Source organism: Oncorhynchus tshawytscha, linkage group LG02 (genome assembly GCF_018296145.1).
Source record: "Oncorhynchus tshawytscha isolate Ot180627B linkage group LG02, Otsh_v2.0, whole genome shotgun sequence".
Lineage (NCBI taxonomy): Eukaryota > Metazoa > Chordata > Actinopteri > Salmoniformes > Salmonidae > Oncorhynchus > Oncorhynchus tshawytscha.
In genome coordinates this window covers 1,158,007-1,177,212 of record NC_056430.1, presented here as the reverse complement: position 1 = coordinate 1,177,212, position 19,206 = coordinate 1,158,007, and the positions used below count along the sequence as shown (strand labels likewise).

Here is a 19,206-nt window from a genome sequence, read left to right as displayed (position 1 = left end):
ACTTGAACTTGATCGAACATCTCTGGAGAGACATGAAAATAGCTGTGAAGCGACGCTCCCTATCCAACCAGAGAATGGGAGAAACTCCCCAAATACAGGTGTGCCAAGTTTGTAGTGTCATACCCAAGAAGACTCAAGGCTGTAATCGCTGTCAAAGGTGCTTCAACAAAGTACTGAGTAAAATGTCTGAATATTTGTGTTACATTGAAGTTATTTTTTTTATAAATTCTAAGATTTCTAAAAACGTGTTTTTGCTTTGTCATTATGGGGTGTTGTATGTAGATTGATAAAGGAAAGAAACAATTTAATCAATTGTATAATAAATGTAACGTAACAAAATATCGAATGCGGTCTAATTTCTCCATTCGGCCTTCGTGGGGTCACCTTGTTTTTTTTAAATTGCAGCTGCAGAGATTTAAAACACTATCACTCAAATATCGTTGCATTAAAATCAGTGCACTCACGAGCACCATCTTTCTCTCTCCATCAACTCCATTCAAATTGCATCCAACAGAGAAAATCCTGTTCTAGATTGATATACAGATGTCCTAGCCTACCTCTTTCAAATAAATTCAATATTAGACTTATATTTAACTAATTAATGATGGGTTATGCATAATGATTGTAATTTTCGTCTCCGTCTCTTGCGCAATACACCTCTCTGATTCAGACGGGTTGGGTTAAACGCAGAAGACATTCAGTTGTACAACTGACTAGGTTATCCCATTCACCTTTCCTTGTACTCCGCTGGCCTGTCTCCTTAAAAGAAACGCTCATTAGCTCTTATTACAAATTCTTATTTACAATGACGGTCTAGGAACAGTAGGTTGACTGCCTTGCTCAGGGGCAGAACAACTGATTTGTACCTCGTCAGCTCGTGGATTCGAACATGCAACGGTTACCAGTCCAACGCTCTAACCACTAGACTACCCTGCCGCCCCAAATGGACAATTCAAAGAGGGACACAAGCGCTTGTTGAATAATGAACATACCTCACCCTCGAGTCAGCGTCGTCTAATGAACACACCCAAGACAGTGGAGTCATTTTATTCAATATTAAACACCTATTTCCAATCACCTATTTAGAAATATCGATAACACTTTACTTGACACCCAGTGTCATAACATGTTCATAACACTGTTGTGACATATTGTGTTATTTTATGGCTGGTTATAACACCTCTACAAGGGTTCAAACGAACAACCCAAAGCATTCCAGTCCATCAGCCTACTGGTCAACAGTGTGTTAAATGTGACATAGCATTTTCTTAGATTGACGTATTAAATTAATCATTGTAATCTTGTACACATTGATGTCAGACATGCACCTATACCGCCCAATGCTGTTTCTGATGACTGGAAGGACAAGACCCCCTCTATGTGACTGATGACTAGGATGAATGCAGGAGCAGGACAAGACCCCCTCTATGTGACTGATGACTGGGATGAATGCAGGAGCAGGACAATACCCCCTCTATGTGACTGATGACTGACATAAGGTCATGTAGCTGATAGGCCCATCTGGCAGACATGATGATGGTCGTAATGCTTCATGCCAGTGTCATAAAGAGACATAATACTTCATGATAGTGCTATACTGTATATTTTCTACAAGTTATTTAACATTTAAAAAACTAAATGACTAAAGACTCCATTACAACAAAGGACTTAAGAAACAAACGTTGAAAGGAATCTTCTTGGCAGGGAAAACACATTTTAATAAATGTTGGTTTGGACACTTATGGCAGGTGTCATCACCAGCCATAAACTAACAAAATGTCACATGTGTAAATATACATTTGAGTGTTGTGACAACAGATATGAGATGGTTATGACAGTGTCATAACATGCTATGACGCTGGGTGTCGAGTGTTACCGAAATATCTGTTAATGCCACATGTATGTACACATTTATATGCATGTCAATATAGCATTAGTACGATATCTAAAAAAATAAATAATTTAAATAGAAAATGCTAAACAGCAATGTCCTATCTATTTTAAAATAGTTATCTTTCTTTGTATTTATACTGTACACACACAACTGTTATATCTTAGGTTTCAAAGCGCGCATGAAAAATGGCACCCTATTCCCTAGATAAGGCACTACAGTGTCAAAAAGCAGAGCACTATATAGGGAATAGGCTTCCATTTCAGAGCCACATGTTGGTCAATCCAGTCATTCTGACAAAGTTACTAATCAGATCAGTGGTTTGCTTCTCCATCCGCCTGTTCCTGGATCTGTCCTGAAACGGTCCGTCTAGTGCTCTACGGGCCCTGGCCACTAGTGTCCTGTGGTCAATAGGGGGCCATTGAAGTAGTGTCCTGTAGTGAATAGGGGGCCTTGGCCACTAGTGTCCTGTCGTGAATAGGGGGCCATTGAAGACAGTTCTGCTGTTACAGCCCCCATCCAGGCAAGCCCATGACACGGGCAAACCCATGACCCAGAGACCCGCACCCGGGCAAACCCAAGACCCAGGGACCCTCGCCCAGGCAAACCCATGACCGAGACCCCCGCAAACCAATGACCCAGAGACTCCCACCCAGGCAAACCCATGACCCAGAGACCCCCGCCCAGGCAAACCCATGACCCAGAGACCCCCGCCCAGGCAAACCCATGACCCAGAGACCCCGCCCAGGCAAACCCATGACCCAGAGACCCACGCCCAGGCAAATCCATGACCCTGGCAAACCCATGACCCAGGGACCCCCGCCCAGGCAAACCCATGACCCAGAGACCCCCGCCCAGGCAAACCCATGACCCAGAGACCCACGCCCAGGCAAATCCATGACCCTGGCAAACCCATGACCCAGGGACCCCGCCCAGGCAAACCCATGACCCAGAGACCCCCGCCCAGGCAAACCCATGACCCAGAGACCCCCGCCCAGGCAAACCCATGACCCAGAGACCCCCCGCCCAGCAAACCCATGACCCAGGGACCCCGCCCAGGCAAACCCATGACCCAGGGACCCCCGCCCAGCAAACCCATGACCCAGGGACCCCCGCCCAGGCAAACCCATGACCGAGACCCCGCAAACCAATGACCCAGAGACTCCCACCCAGGCAAACCCATGACCCAGAGACCCCCGCCCAGGCAAACCCATGACCCAGAGACCCCCGCCCAGGCAAACCCATGACCCAGAGACCCCCCCCCAGGCAAACCCATGACCCAGAGACCCACGCCCAGGCAAATCCATGACCCTGGCAAATCCATGACCCTGGCAAACCCATGACCCAGGGACCCCCGCCCAGGCAAACCCATGACCCAGAGACCCCCGCCCAGGCAAACCCATGACCCAGAGACCCCCGCCCAGGCAAACCCATGACCCAGAGACCCACGCCCAGGCAAATCCATGACCCTGGCAAACCCATGACCCAGGGACCCCCGCCCAGGCAAACCCATGACCCAGAGACCCCGCCCAGGCAAACCCATGACCCAGAGACCCCCGCCCAGGCAAACCCATGACCCAGAGACCCCCGCCCAGCAAACCCATGACCCAGGGACCCCCGCCCAGCAAACCCATGACCCAGGGACCCCGCCCAGGCAAACCCATGACCCAGGGACCCCCGCCCAGGCAAACCCATGACCCAGGGACCCCCGCCCAGGCAAACCCATGACCCAGGGACCCCCGCCCAGGCAAACCCATGACCCAGGGACCCCCGCCCAGGCAAACTCATGACCCAGGGACCCCGCCCAGGCAAACTCAACCCAGGGACCCCCGCCCAGGCAAACCCATGACCCAGAGACCCCCGCCCAGGCAAACCCATGACCCAGAGACCCCCGCCCAGGCAAACCCATGACCCAGGGACCCCCGCCCAGGCAAACCCATGACCCAGGGTCCCCCGCCCAGGCAAACCCATGACCCAGGGACCCCCGCCCAGGCAAACCCATGACCCAGGGACCCCCGCCCAGGCAAACCCATGACCCAGGGACCCCGCCCAGGCAAACCCATGACCCAGGGACCCCCGCCCAGGCAAACCCATGACCCAGGGACCCCGCCCAGGCAAACCCATGACCCAGGCAAACCCATGACCCAGGGACCCCCGCCCAGGCAAACCCATGACCCAGGGACCCCCGCCCAGGCAAACCCATGACCCAGGGACCCCCGCCCAGGCAAACCCATGACCCAGGGACCCCCGCCCAGGCAAACCCATGACCCAGGGACCCCCGCCCAGGCAAACCCATGACCCAGGGACCCCCGCCCAGGCAAACCCATGACCCAGGGACCCCCGCCCAGGCAAACCGGCAACAAAAGGGACCCCCGCCCAGGCAAACCGGCAACAGAAGGGACCCCCATCATATGTTAGCAAAAACATTGAAAAGTCACGTCTTGTATCATCACGTAAATAATAAATAGCAAGCAGAAGTAAAATCAACTTTTTAAAATTAATAGATTTGGTAGACCGTTCAAAATAATGAAACTATCTACATTTAATTGCAAGAGGACGTGTAAACTAACAGTCTATTGACTTTAGTCGTCAGATTAACAGGAACAGCTAGCATACCAACTGTTCCTGTCACGCTAGTTAGCATTGACTTGTGAAACTACCTTTGACCTCCTTCATACCGGCATCAGAGACAAACATGGTACCCGTGATGGTATTCTGTTATAGCTAGCGGTAGTCATAAAATCATTTTTTACCAGGTCTAGAAAACCAAAAACATATGCCATACTATGTTTAGTTTTTAAAGAGAAAACAAAAATCTAAAATAAGGATAAATTTCTCAGTTCATTCAAATCATTATTTCAGTTCCACAGCAGCGGTTGGTCTGGGGGTACGGGGGGGGTTAGGGTCCGGGTACAGGGGAGTGGGTAACAGCCAGACAGCACAAGGCCAGGCAGCGGAGGGAGTTGCTATACAGGATGGAACACCAGAGTACAATCCTCTCCATCTCTGTCCCGGCCCAGGAACAGGCTCTGATTGGCCAGTTCCTCCAGGTTGTCTAGTTCCTGGTTGTTGGGCTGTGTCCTCCTCAGGTAGTGGTTGACTATCTTGGAGTCCAGTCTGCTCTGGTGAGAGATGCTCTCGTAGGGTTTAGGGTCCAGGTCTAGGATGGACACGGAGCATGTGAAGCGAGGCTTCGTAGTCTGGATCTCCAGGCTCTGGTCCAACCTACACGGGCGAAACATACCGGAAAGCTTGAATTTGTAAAGTAGAATTTTAAGCACAAGGTCAGCTAGAGAGCAGTGCCACAAGAGCACATTTGTACACCATATACACATGGTTGGACAATAATATATATATATATATATATCTGGGTGTGCGTGCAGGGTGTTGTTCCAGCCCAGCAGTAAGAGTTCTCTCACCCGTCGTCTTCCCCACAGGTTGCTATGGCGACCATGATGGAGCAGTCCTTGGCTGTCATGGCAACTCTGTACTGGTGGACCTGATGGGAAGCAGTCATATTATACAACATGATATTACATTAAACTGCATGTATCATATACAACATATTACATTAAACTGCATGTATCATATACAACATATTACATTAAACTGCATGTATCATATACAACATGATATTACATTAAACTGCATGTATCATATGGTTGGAAGGTTGCAAGTTCAAATCCCCGAGCTGACAAGGTACAAATCTGTCATTCTGCCCCTGAACAGGCAGTTAACCCACAGTTCCTAGGCTGTCATTGAAAATAAGAATTTGTTCTTAACTGACATGCCTAGTTAAATAAAGGTAAAATAATAAATAAATAAAATATATAATTACATTAAACTGCATGTATCATATTGTTTGTACACATTGACATTTCATAGGAAAAATGTATGAAAATATAATTGCATCTAAATGGGAAACACTAATCACAAAAGGCCCCTCATCAATTCGACTGATATTTATGAAACAGTCTTCTGTAAAGAACCAAGACGGTTTGCTTCAATACTGTCGGTTTACATCGTTACGTCACATTGGTCAGGAAGAAGAGATTCTCACCTTCCCGACAGCGTATTCCAGGGAGCCGTCGTCTTCAGCGGGACAGTTCTGGACCTTCTCCAGGAAGCTGGCATTGTACGGCCCGTCCATCTGAAGCCTGCATCTGGAGGAGAGAGCGTCAGTCACCGTCTGTAAAGGTCCACTCTGTGATATTCAGAGAGTCACCGTCTGTAAAGGTCCACTCTGTGATATTCAGAGAGTCACCGTCTGTAAAGGTCCACCCTGTGATATTCAGAGAGTCACCGTCTGTAAAGGTCCACCCTGTGATATTCAGAGAGTCACCGTCTGTAAAGGTCTACCCTGTGATATTCAGAGAGTCACTGTCTGTAAAGGTCCACCCTGTGATATTCAGAGAGTCACTGTCTGTAGTCACTCGTGATATTCAGAGAGTCTCACTGTAAAGGTCCACCCTGTGATATTCAGAGAGTCACCGTCTCACCGTAAAGGTCCACCCTGTGATATTCAGAGGTCCACCCTGTGATATTCAGAGAGTCACCGTCTGTAAAGGTCCACCCTGTGATATTCAGAGAGTCACCGTCTGTAAAGGTCTACCCTGTGATATTCAGAGAGTCACTGTCTGTAAAGGTCCACTCTGTGATATTCAGAGAGTCACTGTCTGTAAAGGTCCACTCTGTGATATTCAGAGAGTCACTGTCTGTAAAGGTCCACCCTGTGATATTCAGAGAGTCACTGTCTGTAAAGGTCCACTATGTGATATTTGAAATCAGCTTTTGATCATTTAAATGAATGATCCATATGTTGGACATGTGCCAGTCACAGCCATTAAGAGCCTGGAAGAAGTCATGATTCCAGTATTGACGACTAGAACCACCAATCAGATCATGATTCCAGTATAGACGACCAGTAGCACCAATCAGATCATGATTCCAGTATAGACTACCAGAAACACCAATCAGATCATGATTCCAGTATAGACGACCAGTAGCACCAATCAGATCATGATATTAGCATGATCGTTTTAACATGATATTCACCTCTTCCTCTCTGTCTACACACAACAGAGCTTATTTAAAAAGACATCATTATTAATAGCCCACTATTTTATTAAACTTGACTTCCAGGCCATATGGCCCAGCTCTAGCTAAGAACGTAGCACCAGAGTTTAATAAAATAGACTTCCAGGCCATACGGCCCAGCTCTAGCTAAGAACGTAGCACCAGAGTGAGTCACAATCAGAGACCACTATGATGACACACCAAACGGGGCTGACGGATCCTTATTGTCATCTACCGCCCTTTAAAAGGGGAAAGCCACCTAAAAGTAACTGAAAGTAATCCGATTACATTACTGAGTTGGTGTTATCCAAAATGAGGTTACTGGTTACAATTTTATTACCATAACTAGTAACATTTAGAAAGTAACCTACACTGGTGATTTGACCGCGTGCACACGTCATCGAGCGGTCTATGCATGTTAGTACACGCCAAATTAGACGAATTTACACAGTACAAAAACCATCCAACACTATGGTACACTCAATATGGCCGCCGGGCCAACCCATGATAGAACAGTGAGTTGAATGGGAAGGTCCACAGTACATCTAATACTTCACTGGAGAACAGTAAAAATTTAATTTAAAAAAAAAACACCCAACACTATAGTTTTATGGTACACTCAATATGGCCGCCGGTCCATGATGGAACAGTGAGTTGAATGGGAGGGTCCCATTCAAGTCATTCATCTGGTTCATGTTCTCACCTCTCTTTGGGGAACATTTGTAGATGCTGTTCCACTCGTTTAAGAAGGGGGCTCAAACCCTCAATATCTAAATTATCCAACATCTGAGTCCCCAGGATTTTGTCCAAGACACAATCTTTGGGTAGGCAGTGGTTACCTGAAAAAAATACATAAATGGATTAGACTCAAAACAATACTTGGTGACCAGTTAATTTATTGTTATCTAGTACTGAGTCGGGCCCCTTTATGCTTCCACAACAGCCTGAATTCTTCTGCGCATGGAAACATTGCTCAATTGGTATCAAGGGACCTAACGTGCCAGGAAAACATTCCCCGCGCCATTACACCACCAGCCTGTACCGTTGACACCAGGCAGGACGGGGCCATGGACGGACTCGTGCCGTTTACTCCAAATCCTGACTCTGCAATCAGAATGACGTAACAGGAAGCGGGATTCGTTGGACCAGGCAATGTTTTTCCACTCCTCATTTGTCCAGTGTTGGTGATCGTGTGCCCACTGGATCACACATGTAACTCTAGGCTTAGGGGCTCTATTTTCACATCCGAATGAAAAGTGTGCCCAGAGTAAATTGCATGTTACTCAGGCCCAGAAGCTAGAATATGCATATAATTGGTAGACTTGGATAGAAAACACTCTAAAGTTTCTAAAACTGTTTGAATGATGTTTGAGTTTAACAGAACTGATTTGGCAGGCGAAACCTCAAGCCTGTTTTCCATTGGTTTCTATGGTAAGCCCGTTGTAAAAGAAATATGCTTGCAGTTCCTATAGCTTCCACTAGATGTCAACAGTCTTCAGAAATTGGTTGATGTTTTTCTTTAGAGAAATGAAGAAGTATGGCTGTCCAGAATCAGGTTCCTGCGTAGGGCTCTCTAATGTTTTGATGAGCACAACCTGGAACGCGCTTTCATTGTTTTCCTCCGGTATTGAACACAGTTTATCCCGTCTTAAATTTTATAGATTATTTACGTAAAAAAAATACCTAAAGTTGTATTAGGAAAGTTGTTTGAAATGTTTGGCTCAAGATTACAGGTAACTTATTAGATATTTTGTAGTCATGTTGCACGAGTTGGAACCAGTGTTTTTAAAAAAAATCAAATGCCCCAAATAAATTGACATTTTGGAGATAACGACGGAATTTATCGAACAAAAGGACCGTTTGTGATGTTTATGGGACATATTGGAGTGCCAACAGAAGAAGATCTTCAAAGGTAAGGCATGAAATATATCTTTATTTCTGAGTTTTGTGTCGCGCCTGGCGGGTTGAAATATGATTGTCATGTGTTTGTTTGATGGGGTGCTGTCCTCAAATAATAGCATGGTTTGCTTTCACCGTAAAGCCTTTTTGAAATCTGACACCGTGGCTGGATTAACAATAAGTTCAGCTTCAATTTGGTGTGTGGTTTGGTGTGGGGGTGTGGTTTGGTGTGGGGGTGTGGTTTGGTGTGGGGGTGTGGTTTGTACTTGTGAATGTATGAAAGTCAAATATTTGTTATATTTCTTTTTGAACATGGCGCTCTGCCATTTCCCGGATGTTGTCAAATCGATCAACGGGATTTGAGCCACTTAAGAATTAAAACGGGCCATTCGTTGACATCCCCCATTCACTCCCTGATGAAGGCATAACAGACGAACCACATCTGTGACGTCATTAAAAACACTGCAGTGAAGCGTAAACCTGGTTCTGTGCCCCAGAGCAGCCTAGAGCCAAGTCTCCCTGCCAAGTCTCACCGTTACGTAGCAGGTCCTGTGCCCCAGAGCAGCCTAGAGCCAAGTCTCCCTGCCAAGTCTCACCATTACGTAGCAGGTCCTGTGCCCCAGAGCAGCCTAGAGCCAAGTCTCCCTGCCAAGTCTCACCGTTGCGTAGCAGGTCCTGTGCCCCAGAGCAGCCTAGAGCCAAGTCTCCCTGCCAAGTCTCACCGTTACGTAGCAGGTCCTGTGCACCAGAGCAGCCTAGAGCCAAGTCTCCCTGCCAAGTCTCACCGTTGCGTAGCAGGTCCTGTGCCCCAGAGCAGCCTAGAGCCAAGTCTCCCTGCCAAGTCTCACCGTTGCGTAGCAGGTCCTGTGCACCAGAGCAGCCTAGAGCCAAGTCTCCCTGCCAAGTCTCACCGTTGCGTAGCAGGTCCCGTGCACCAGAGCAGCCTAGAGCCAAGTCTCCCTGCCAAGTCTCCCTGCCAAGTCTCCCTGCCAAGTCTCACCGTTGCGTAGCAGGTCCCGGTGCAGCAGGCTGGCCTCACACGTCACTCTGCCCTCAGACAGGTGTGTCTTCCTGAGCTGCCCGGAGCGAGGACAGTCCCAGGAGCTCAACAGGGCGCTCACAATCACCTGAATCAACTCATGCAGGACCACCTGGGGTAGAAACAAAAGTTACAGGTTAAGAGGGCATATTAGACATATTACTCAAATATCCTGTATTGTGTGTTGACAGAGTAAATATAAATATACAGTATAACCAGAAACCCTCACCCACAACAAACAACTTTAAAAAGGAAAGTGAAACACTAATATGCAGATGTCTAGTTTGGATACCAACTTTACTAGACTGCTGCCTGTTGAGAAGGCTGCCACTAGGGAGGAAGTATGGTCGTAGATGCTGAGCCAATTCATCCAGGTCCTGCAACACGTCGGCATCATCATTACAGCTGTAGATACACTCTCCACCCTGGATAGACAGAGTAAGGAAAGATGTAAAAAATAAATGAAAAAGGTGCTGTAACTGATTTGTCAAGCCAAAAGGGCTGGGAATTGCCAGGGACCAAACGATATCACAATACTTAAGATGCAGATTCTATATGTATTGGGATTTTGTGGATTTGATTTTCCAAACATATTGCTCACCATATGTCTGCTGCAGAGTGATAAGCGAGAGCCATGAGAAAACACATTTTGATCAGTCATGGAAATGGAAATAAAATAAGTGCTGAAAACATGTTGGCTCACTACTCAAAAAAGAAGAACAAGCTATGATGGAAAAATACTGCAGTTTTGGTGCAGGTACAACCAACTACGGCAAAAATATTATTGAGAAAAATAATTGTGTGATATATCGTCAACAATAATATCCCGATATGCAACAATCGATTTCCCCACCCTCACTACAAGCCAATCAGTGTCCACCCCCCCCAAGGTCTGCAGGGTCTATACTATATAACAGAAATGAAACTACATCTTGGTTACCTAGACCGGGGCACAGGATAAATCACATTTTACTGGTCACGGTTAGCAGATAATATTGCGAGTGTAGCGAAATGCTTGTTGGCATTCGAATAACAGCTGACCTGGTGAAAGCTCCGACATACCTTGAAAATGTTGAAGTTATTCTGTGGTTCCTCTATCAAGTTCTTGATGGCGAGGGACATTCTCTGTTTGTTCCTGGGCAGAGAGATTCAGGGTGAGTATTCATGTATCTGTATTGCTGTGGAATCAAACACCAACAGGCTCTACTCTGAACAGGGCTTGATATCGGTCTACATAAACGAGGCATGTCACAAAGGTCAGACAACCAGAATATATAATACAGTTGTCCGATTGGACAAAACCATATATATTTCTTTACATAATCGAACTGTTATATTCACACAAAGCAAGAGAACAATGTAGACAGAGACAACAGTCTCAGCAAAGCGGTGAAAAATATCAGCTCAGAAAATATAGTTTGGATGATCTGGGCCAATAGCTGAAAGGATCTGTCTGATGGTTGTATCAAACCACTCAGTGGATATGACCTGGTCTATTAAACCACTCAGTGGATATGACCTGGTCTACTAAACCACTCAGTGGATATGACCTGGTCTATTAAACCACTCAGTGGATATGACCTGGTCTATTAAACCCCTCAGTGGATATGACCTGGTCTATTAAACCACTCAGTGGATATGACCTGGTCTATAAACCACTGAGTGGATATGACCTGGTCTATTAAACCACTCAGTGGATATGAATATGACCTGGTCTATTAAACCACTCAGTGGATATGAATATGACCTGGTCTATTAAACCACTCAGTGGATATGAATATGATGGTCTATTAAACCACTCAGTGGATATGACCTGGTCTATTAAACCACTCAGTGGATATGACCTGGTCTATTAAACCACTCAGTGGATATGAATATGACCTGGTCTATTAAACCACTCAGTGGATATGAATATGACCTGGATATGAATATGACCTGGTCTATTAAACCACTCAGTGGATATGAATATGACCTGGTCTATTAAACCACTCAGTGGATATGAATATGACCTGGTCTATTAAACCACTGGATAGTGGATATGACCTGGTCTATTAAACCACTCAGTGGATATGAATATGACCTGGTCTATTAAACCACTCAGTGGATATGACCTGGTCTATTAAACCACTCAGTGGATATGACCTGGTCTATTAAACCACTCAGTGGATATGACCTGGTCTATTAAACCACTCAGTGGATATGACCTGGTCTATTAAACCACTCAGTGGATATGAATAAACCACTGATATGACCTGGTCTATTAAACCACTCAGTGGATATGAATATGACCTGGTCTATTAAACCACTCAGTGGATATGACCTGGTCTATTAAACCACTCAGTGGATATGACCTGGTCTATTAAACCACTCAGTGGATATGACCTGGTCTATTAAACCACTCAGTGGATATGACCTGGTCTATTAAACCACTCAGTGGATATGACCTGGTCTATTAAACCACTCAGTGGATATGAATATGACCTGGTCTATTAAACCACTCAGTGGATATGAATATGACCTGGTCTATTAAACCACTCAGTGGATATGAATATGACCTGGTCTATTAAACCACTCAGTGGATATGAATATGACCTGGTCTATTAAACCACTCAGTGGATATGAATATGACCTGGTCTATTAAACCACTCAGTGGATATGACCTGGTCTATTAAACCACTCAGTGGATATGACCTGGTCTATTAAACCACTCAGTGGATATGACCTGGTCTATTAAACCACTCAGTGGATATGAATATGACCTGGTCTATTAAACCACTCAGTGGATATGACCTGGTCTATTAAACCACTCAGTGGATATGAATATGACCTGGTCTATGACCTGGTCTATTAAACCACTCAGTGGATATGACCTGGTCTATTAAACCACTCAGTGGATATGACCTGGTCTATTAAACCACTCAGTGGATATGAATATGACCTGGTCTATTAAACCACTCAGTGGATATGACCTGGTCTATTAAACCACTCAGTGGATATGAATATGACCTGGTCTATTAAACCACTCAGTGGATATGAATATGACCTGGTCTATTAAACCCCTCAGTGGATATGAATATGACCTGGTCTATTAAACCACTCAGTGGATATGAATATGACCTGGTCTATTAAACCACTCAGTGGATATGACCTGGTCTATTAAACCACTCAGTGGATATGAATATGACCTGGTCTATTAAACCACTCAGTGGATATGAATATGACCTGGTCTATTAAACCACTCAGTGGATATGAATATGACCTGGTCTATTAAACCACTCAGTGGATATGAATATGACCTGGTCTATTAAACCACTCAGTGGATATGAATATGACCTGGTCTATTAAACCACTCAGTGGATATGAATATGACCTGGTCTATTAAACCACTCAGTGGATATGACCTGGTCTATTAAACCACTCAGTGGATATGACCTGGTCTATTAAACCCCTCAGTGGATATGACCTGGTCTATTAAACCACTCAGTGGATATGACCTATGACCTGTCTATTAAACCACTCAGTGGATATGACCTGGTCTATTAAACCACTCAGTGGTATGATTAAACCACTCAGTGGATATGACCTGGTCTATTAAACCACTCAGTGGATATGACCTGGTCTATTAAACCACTCAGTGGATATGACCTGGTCTATTAAACCACTCAGTGGATATGACCTGACCTCTATTAAACCACTCAGTGGATATGAATATGACCTGGTCTATTAAACCACTCAGTGGATATGAATATGACCTGGTCTATTAAACCACTCAGTGGATATGACCTGGTCTATTAAACCACTCAGTGGAATATGACCTGGTCTATTAAACCACTCAGTGTGGAATATGACCTGGTCTATTAAACCACTCAGTGGATATGACCTGGTCTATTAAACCACTCAGTGGATATGACCTGGTCTGGTCTATTAAACCACTCAGTGGATATGACCTGGTCTATTAAACCACTCAGTGGATATGACCTGGTCTATTAAACCACTCAGTGGATATGAATATGACCTGGTCTATTAAACCACTCAGTGGATATATGACCTGGTCTATTAAACCCCCTCTAGTGATTAAACCACTCAGTGGAGATGACCTGGTCTATGACCTGGTCTATTAAACCACTCAGTGGATATGACCTGGTCTATTAAACCACTCAGTGGATATGACCTGGTCTATTAAACCACTCAGTGGATATGACCTGGTCTATTAAACCACTCAGTGGATATGACCTGGTCTATTAAACCACTCAGTGGATATGACCTGGTCTATTAAACCACTCAGTGGATATGACCTGGTCTATTAAACCACTCAGTGGATATGACCTGGTCTATTAAACCACTCAGTGGATATGACCTGGTCTATTAAACCACTCAGTGGATATGACCTGGTCTATTAAACCACTCAGTGGATATGACCTGGTCTATTAAACCACTCAGTGGATATGATTAAACCACTCAGTGGACCTGGTCTATTAAACCACTCAGTGGATATGACCTGGTCTATTAAACCACTATTAAACCACTCAGTGGATATGAATATGACCTGGTCTATTAAACCACTCAGTGGATATGAATATGACCTGGTCTATTAAACCACTCAGTGGATATGAATATGACCTGGTCTATTAAACCACTCAGTGGATATGACCTGGTCTATTAAACCACTCAGTGGATATGACCTGGTCTATTAAACCACTCAGTGGATATGACCTGGTCTATTAAACCACTCAGTGGATATGACCTGGTCTATTAAACCTGGTCTATTAAACCACTCAGTGGATATGACCTGGTCTATTAAACCACTCAGTGGATATGACCTGGTCTATTAAACCACTGACCTGGTCTATTAAACCACTCAGTGGATATGACCTGGTCTATTAAACCACTCAGTGATATACCTGGTCTATTAAACCACTCAGTGGATATGACCTGGTCTATTAAACCACTCAGTGGATATGAATATGACCTGGTCTATTAAACCACTCAGTGGATATGACCTGGTCTATTAAACCACTCAGTGGATATGACCTGGTCTATTAAACCACTCAGTGGATATGACCTGGTCTATTAAACCACTCAGTGGATATGACCTGGTCTATTAAACCACTCAGTGGATATGAATATGACCTGGTCTATTAAACCACTCAGTGGATATGAATATGACCTGGTCTATTAAACCCCTCAGTGGATATGACCTGGTCTATTAAACCCCCTCAGTGGATATGACCTGGTCTATTAAACCCCTCAGTGGATATGACCTGGTCTATTAAACCACTCAGTGGATATGACCTGGTCTATTAAACCACTCAGTGGATATGACCTGGTCTATTAAACCACTCAGTGGATATGACCTGGTCTATTAAACCACTCAGTGGATATGACCTGGTCTATTAAACCACTCAGTGGATATGACCTGGTCTATATGAATTAAACCACTCAGTGGATATGACCTGGTCTATTAAACCACTCAGTGGATATGACCTGGTCTATTAAACCACTCAGTGGATATGACCTGGTCTATTAAACCACTCAGTGGATATGACCTGGTCTATTAAACCACTCAGTGGATATATGACCTGGTCTATTAAACCACTCAGTGGATATGAATTAAACCACTCAGATATGACCTGGTCTATTAAACCACTCAGTGGATATGAATATGACCTGGTCTATTAAACCACTCAGTGGATATGAATTAAACCACTCAGTGGATATGACCTGGTCTATTAAACCACTCAGTGGATATGACCTGGTCTATTAAACCACTCAGTGGATATGACCTGGTCTATTAAACCACTCAGTGGATATGATATATTAAACCACTCAGTGGATATGACCTGGTCTATTAAACCACTCAGTGGATATGACCTGGTCTATTAAACCACTCAGTGGATATGACCTGGTGGATATGACCTGGTAAAACCACTCAGTGGATATGACCTGGTCTATTAAACCACTCAGTGGATATGACCTGGTCTATTAAACCACTCAGTGGATATGACCTGGTCTATTAAACCACTCAGTGGATATGACCTGGTCTATTAAACCACTCAGTGGATATGAATATGACCTGGTCTATTAAACCACTCAGTGGATATGAATATGACCTGGTCTATTAAACCACTCAGTGGATATGAATATGACCTGGTCTATTAAACCACTCAGTGGATATGACCTGGTCTATTAAACCACTCAGTGGATATGACCTGGTCTATTAAACCACTCAGTGGATATGATATGACCTGGTCTATTAAACCACTCAGTGGATATGACCTGGTCTATTAAACCACTCAGTGGATATGACCTGGTCTATTAAACCACTCAGTGGATATGAATATGACCTGGTCTATTAAACCACTCAGTGGATATATGACCTGGTCTATTAAACCACTCAGTGGAATATGACCTGGTCTATTAAATGAATATGACCTGGTCTATTAAACCACTCAGTGGATATGACCTGGTCTATTAAACCACTCAGTGGATATGACCTGGTCTATTAAACCACTCAGTGGATATGACCTGGTCTATTAAACCACTGTGGATATGACCTGGTGGATATGACCTGGTATTACCTGGTCTAAAACCACTCAGTGGATATGACCTGGTCTATTAAACCACTCAGTGGATATGAATATGACCTGGTCTATTAAACCACTCAGTGGATATGAATATGACCTGGTCTATTAAACCACTCAGTGGATATGACCTGGTCTATTAAACCACTCAGTGGGTATGACCTGGTCTATTAAACCCCTCAGTGGGTATGAATATGACCTGGTCTATTAAACCACTCAGTGGGTATGACCTGGTCTATTAAACCCCTCAGTGGGTATGACCTGGTCTATTAAACCCTCAGTGGATATGACCTGGTCTATTAAACCACTCAGTGGATATGAATATGACCTGGTCTATTAAACCACTCAGTGGATATGAATATGACCTGGTCTATTAAACCACTCAGTGGATATGACCTGGTCTATTAAACCCCTCAGTGGATATGACCTGGTCTATTAAACCCCTCAGTGGATATGACCTGGTCTATTAAACCACTCAGTGGATATGACCTGGTCTATTAAACCACTCAGTGGATATGACCTGGTCTATTAAACACTCAGTGGATATGAATATGACCTGGTCTATTAAACCACTCAGTGGATATGAATATGACCTGGTCTATTAAACCACTCAGTGGATATGAATATGACCTGGTCTATTAAACCACTCAGTGGATATGACCTGGTCTATTAAACCACTCAGTGGATATGACCTGGTCTATTAAACCACTCAGTGGATATGACCTGGTCTATTAAACCCCTCAGTGGATATGACCTGGTCTATTAAACCACTCAGTGAATATGACCTGGTCTATTAAACCACTCAGTGGATATGAATATGACCTGGTCTATTAAACCACTCAGTGGATATGACCTGGTCTATTAAACCACTCAGTGGATATGACCTGGTCTATTAAACCACTCAGTGGATATGACCTGGTCTATTAAACCACTCAGTGGATATGACCTGGTCTATTAAACCACTCAGTGGATATGACCTGGTCTATTAAACCACTCAGTGGATATGATATGACCTGGTCTATTAAACCACTGTGGATATATGACCTGGTCTATTAAACCACTCAGTGGATATGACCTGGTCTATTAAACCACTCAGTGGATATGACCTGACCTGGTCTATGAAACCTCAGTGGATATGACCTGGTCTATTAAACCACTCAGTGGATATGACCTGGTCTAAAACCACTCAGTGGATATGACCTGGTCTATTAAACCACTCAGTGGATATGACCTGGTCTATTAAACCACTCTATTAAACCACTCAGTGGATATGACCTGGTCTATTAAACCACTCAGTGGATATGGATATGACCTGGTCTATTAAACCACTCAGTGGATATGGATATGACCTGGTCTATTAAACCACTCAGTGGATATGAATATGACCTGGTCTATTAAACCCCACTCAGTGGATATGACCTGGTCTATTAAACCACTCAGTGGATATGACCTGGTCTATTAAACCACCACTGGATCAGTGGATATGACCTGGTCTATTAAACCACTCAGTGGATATGACCTGGTCTATTAAACCACTCAGTGGATATGACCTGGTCTATTAAACCACTCAGTGGATATGACCTGGTCTATTAAACCACTCAGTGGATATGACCTGGTCTATTAAACCACTCAGTGGATATGACCTGGTCTATTAAACCACTCAGTGGATATGACCTGATATGACAGTGGATATGAATATGACCTGGTCTATTAAACCACTCAGTGGATATGAATATGACCTGGTCTATTAAACCACTGTGGATATGAATATGACCGGTCTATTAAACCACTCAGTGGAATATGATATGACCTGGTCTATTAAACCCCTCAGTGGATATGACCTGGTGGATATGACCTGGTCTATTAAACCACTCAGTGGATATGACCTGGTCTATTAAACCACTCAGTGGATATGACCTGGTCTATTAAACCACTCAGTGGATATGAATATGACCTGGTCTATTAAACCACTCAGTGGATATGACCTGGTCTATTAAACCCCTATGACCTGGTCTATTAAACCACTCAGTGGATATGACCTGGTCTATTAAACCACTCAGTGGATATGACCTGGTCTAAAACCACTCAGTGGATATGACCTGGTCTATTAAACCTGGTCTATTAAACCACTCAGTGGATATGACCTGGTCTATTAAACCACTCAGTGGATATGACCTGGTCTATTAAACCACTCAGTGGATATGACCTGGTCTATTAAACCACTCAGTGGATATGACCTGGTCTATTAAACCACTCAGTGGATATGGTCTACCACTCAGTGGTCTATTAAACCACTCAGTGGATATGACCTGGTCTATTAAACCACTCAGTGGATATGGATATGACCTGGTCTATTAAACCACTCAGTGGAACCACTCAGTGGATATGAATATGACCTGGTCTATTAAACCACTCAGTGGATATGAATATGACCTGGTCTATTAAACCACTCAGTGGATATGAATATGACCTGGTCTATTAAACCACTCAGTGGATATGAATATGACCTGGTCTATTAAACCACTCAGTGGATATGACCTGGTCTATTAAACCACTCAGTGGATATGACCTGGTCTATTAAACCACTCAGTGGATATGACCTGGTCTATTAAACCACTCAGTGGATATGACCTGGTCTATTAAACCCCTCAGTGGATATGACCTGGTCTATTAAACCCCTCAGTGGATATGACCTGGTCTATTAAACCACTCAGTGGATA

General features: G+C 44.3%; 1 protein-coding gene across 1 annotated transcript in view; it reads right to left on the bottom strand.

The window, feature by feature from the left end:
• Positions 1-4,408: 4,408 nt before the first annotated feature.
• Positions 4,409-19,206, bottom strand: part of LOC112222097 (inositol-pentakisphosphate 2-kinase) — a 28,006-nt gene continuing 13,208 nt past the window's right edge. Inside the window, exons 8-14 of the mRNA XM_042304855.1 lie at positions 10,968-11,040; positions 10,202-10,330; positions 9,867-10,017; positions 7,671-7,806; positions 5,952-6,054; positions 5,311-5,390; positions 4,409-5,116 (exon numbers count right to left, since the gene is read on the bottom strand). Of these exons, the coding sequence (XP_042160789.1) occupies positions 4,858-5,116; positions 5,311-5,390; positions 5,952-6,054; positions 7,671-7,806; positions 9,867-10,017; positions 10,202-10,330; positions 10,968-11,040 (931 nt within the window). The 3' untranslated portion in view covers positions 4,409-4,857. The remainder of the gene's footprint in view (positions 5,117-5,310; positions 5,391-5,951; positions 6,055-7,670; positions 7,807-9,866; positions 10,018-10,201; positions 10,331-10,967; positions 11,041-19,206) is intronic.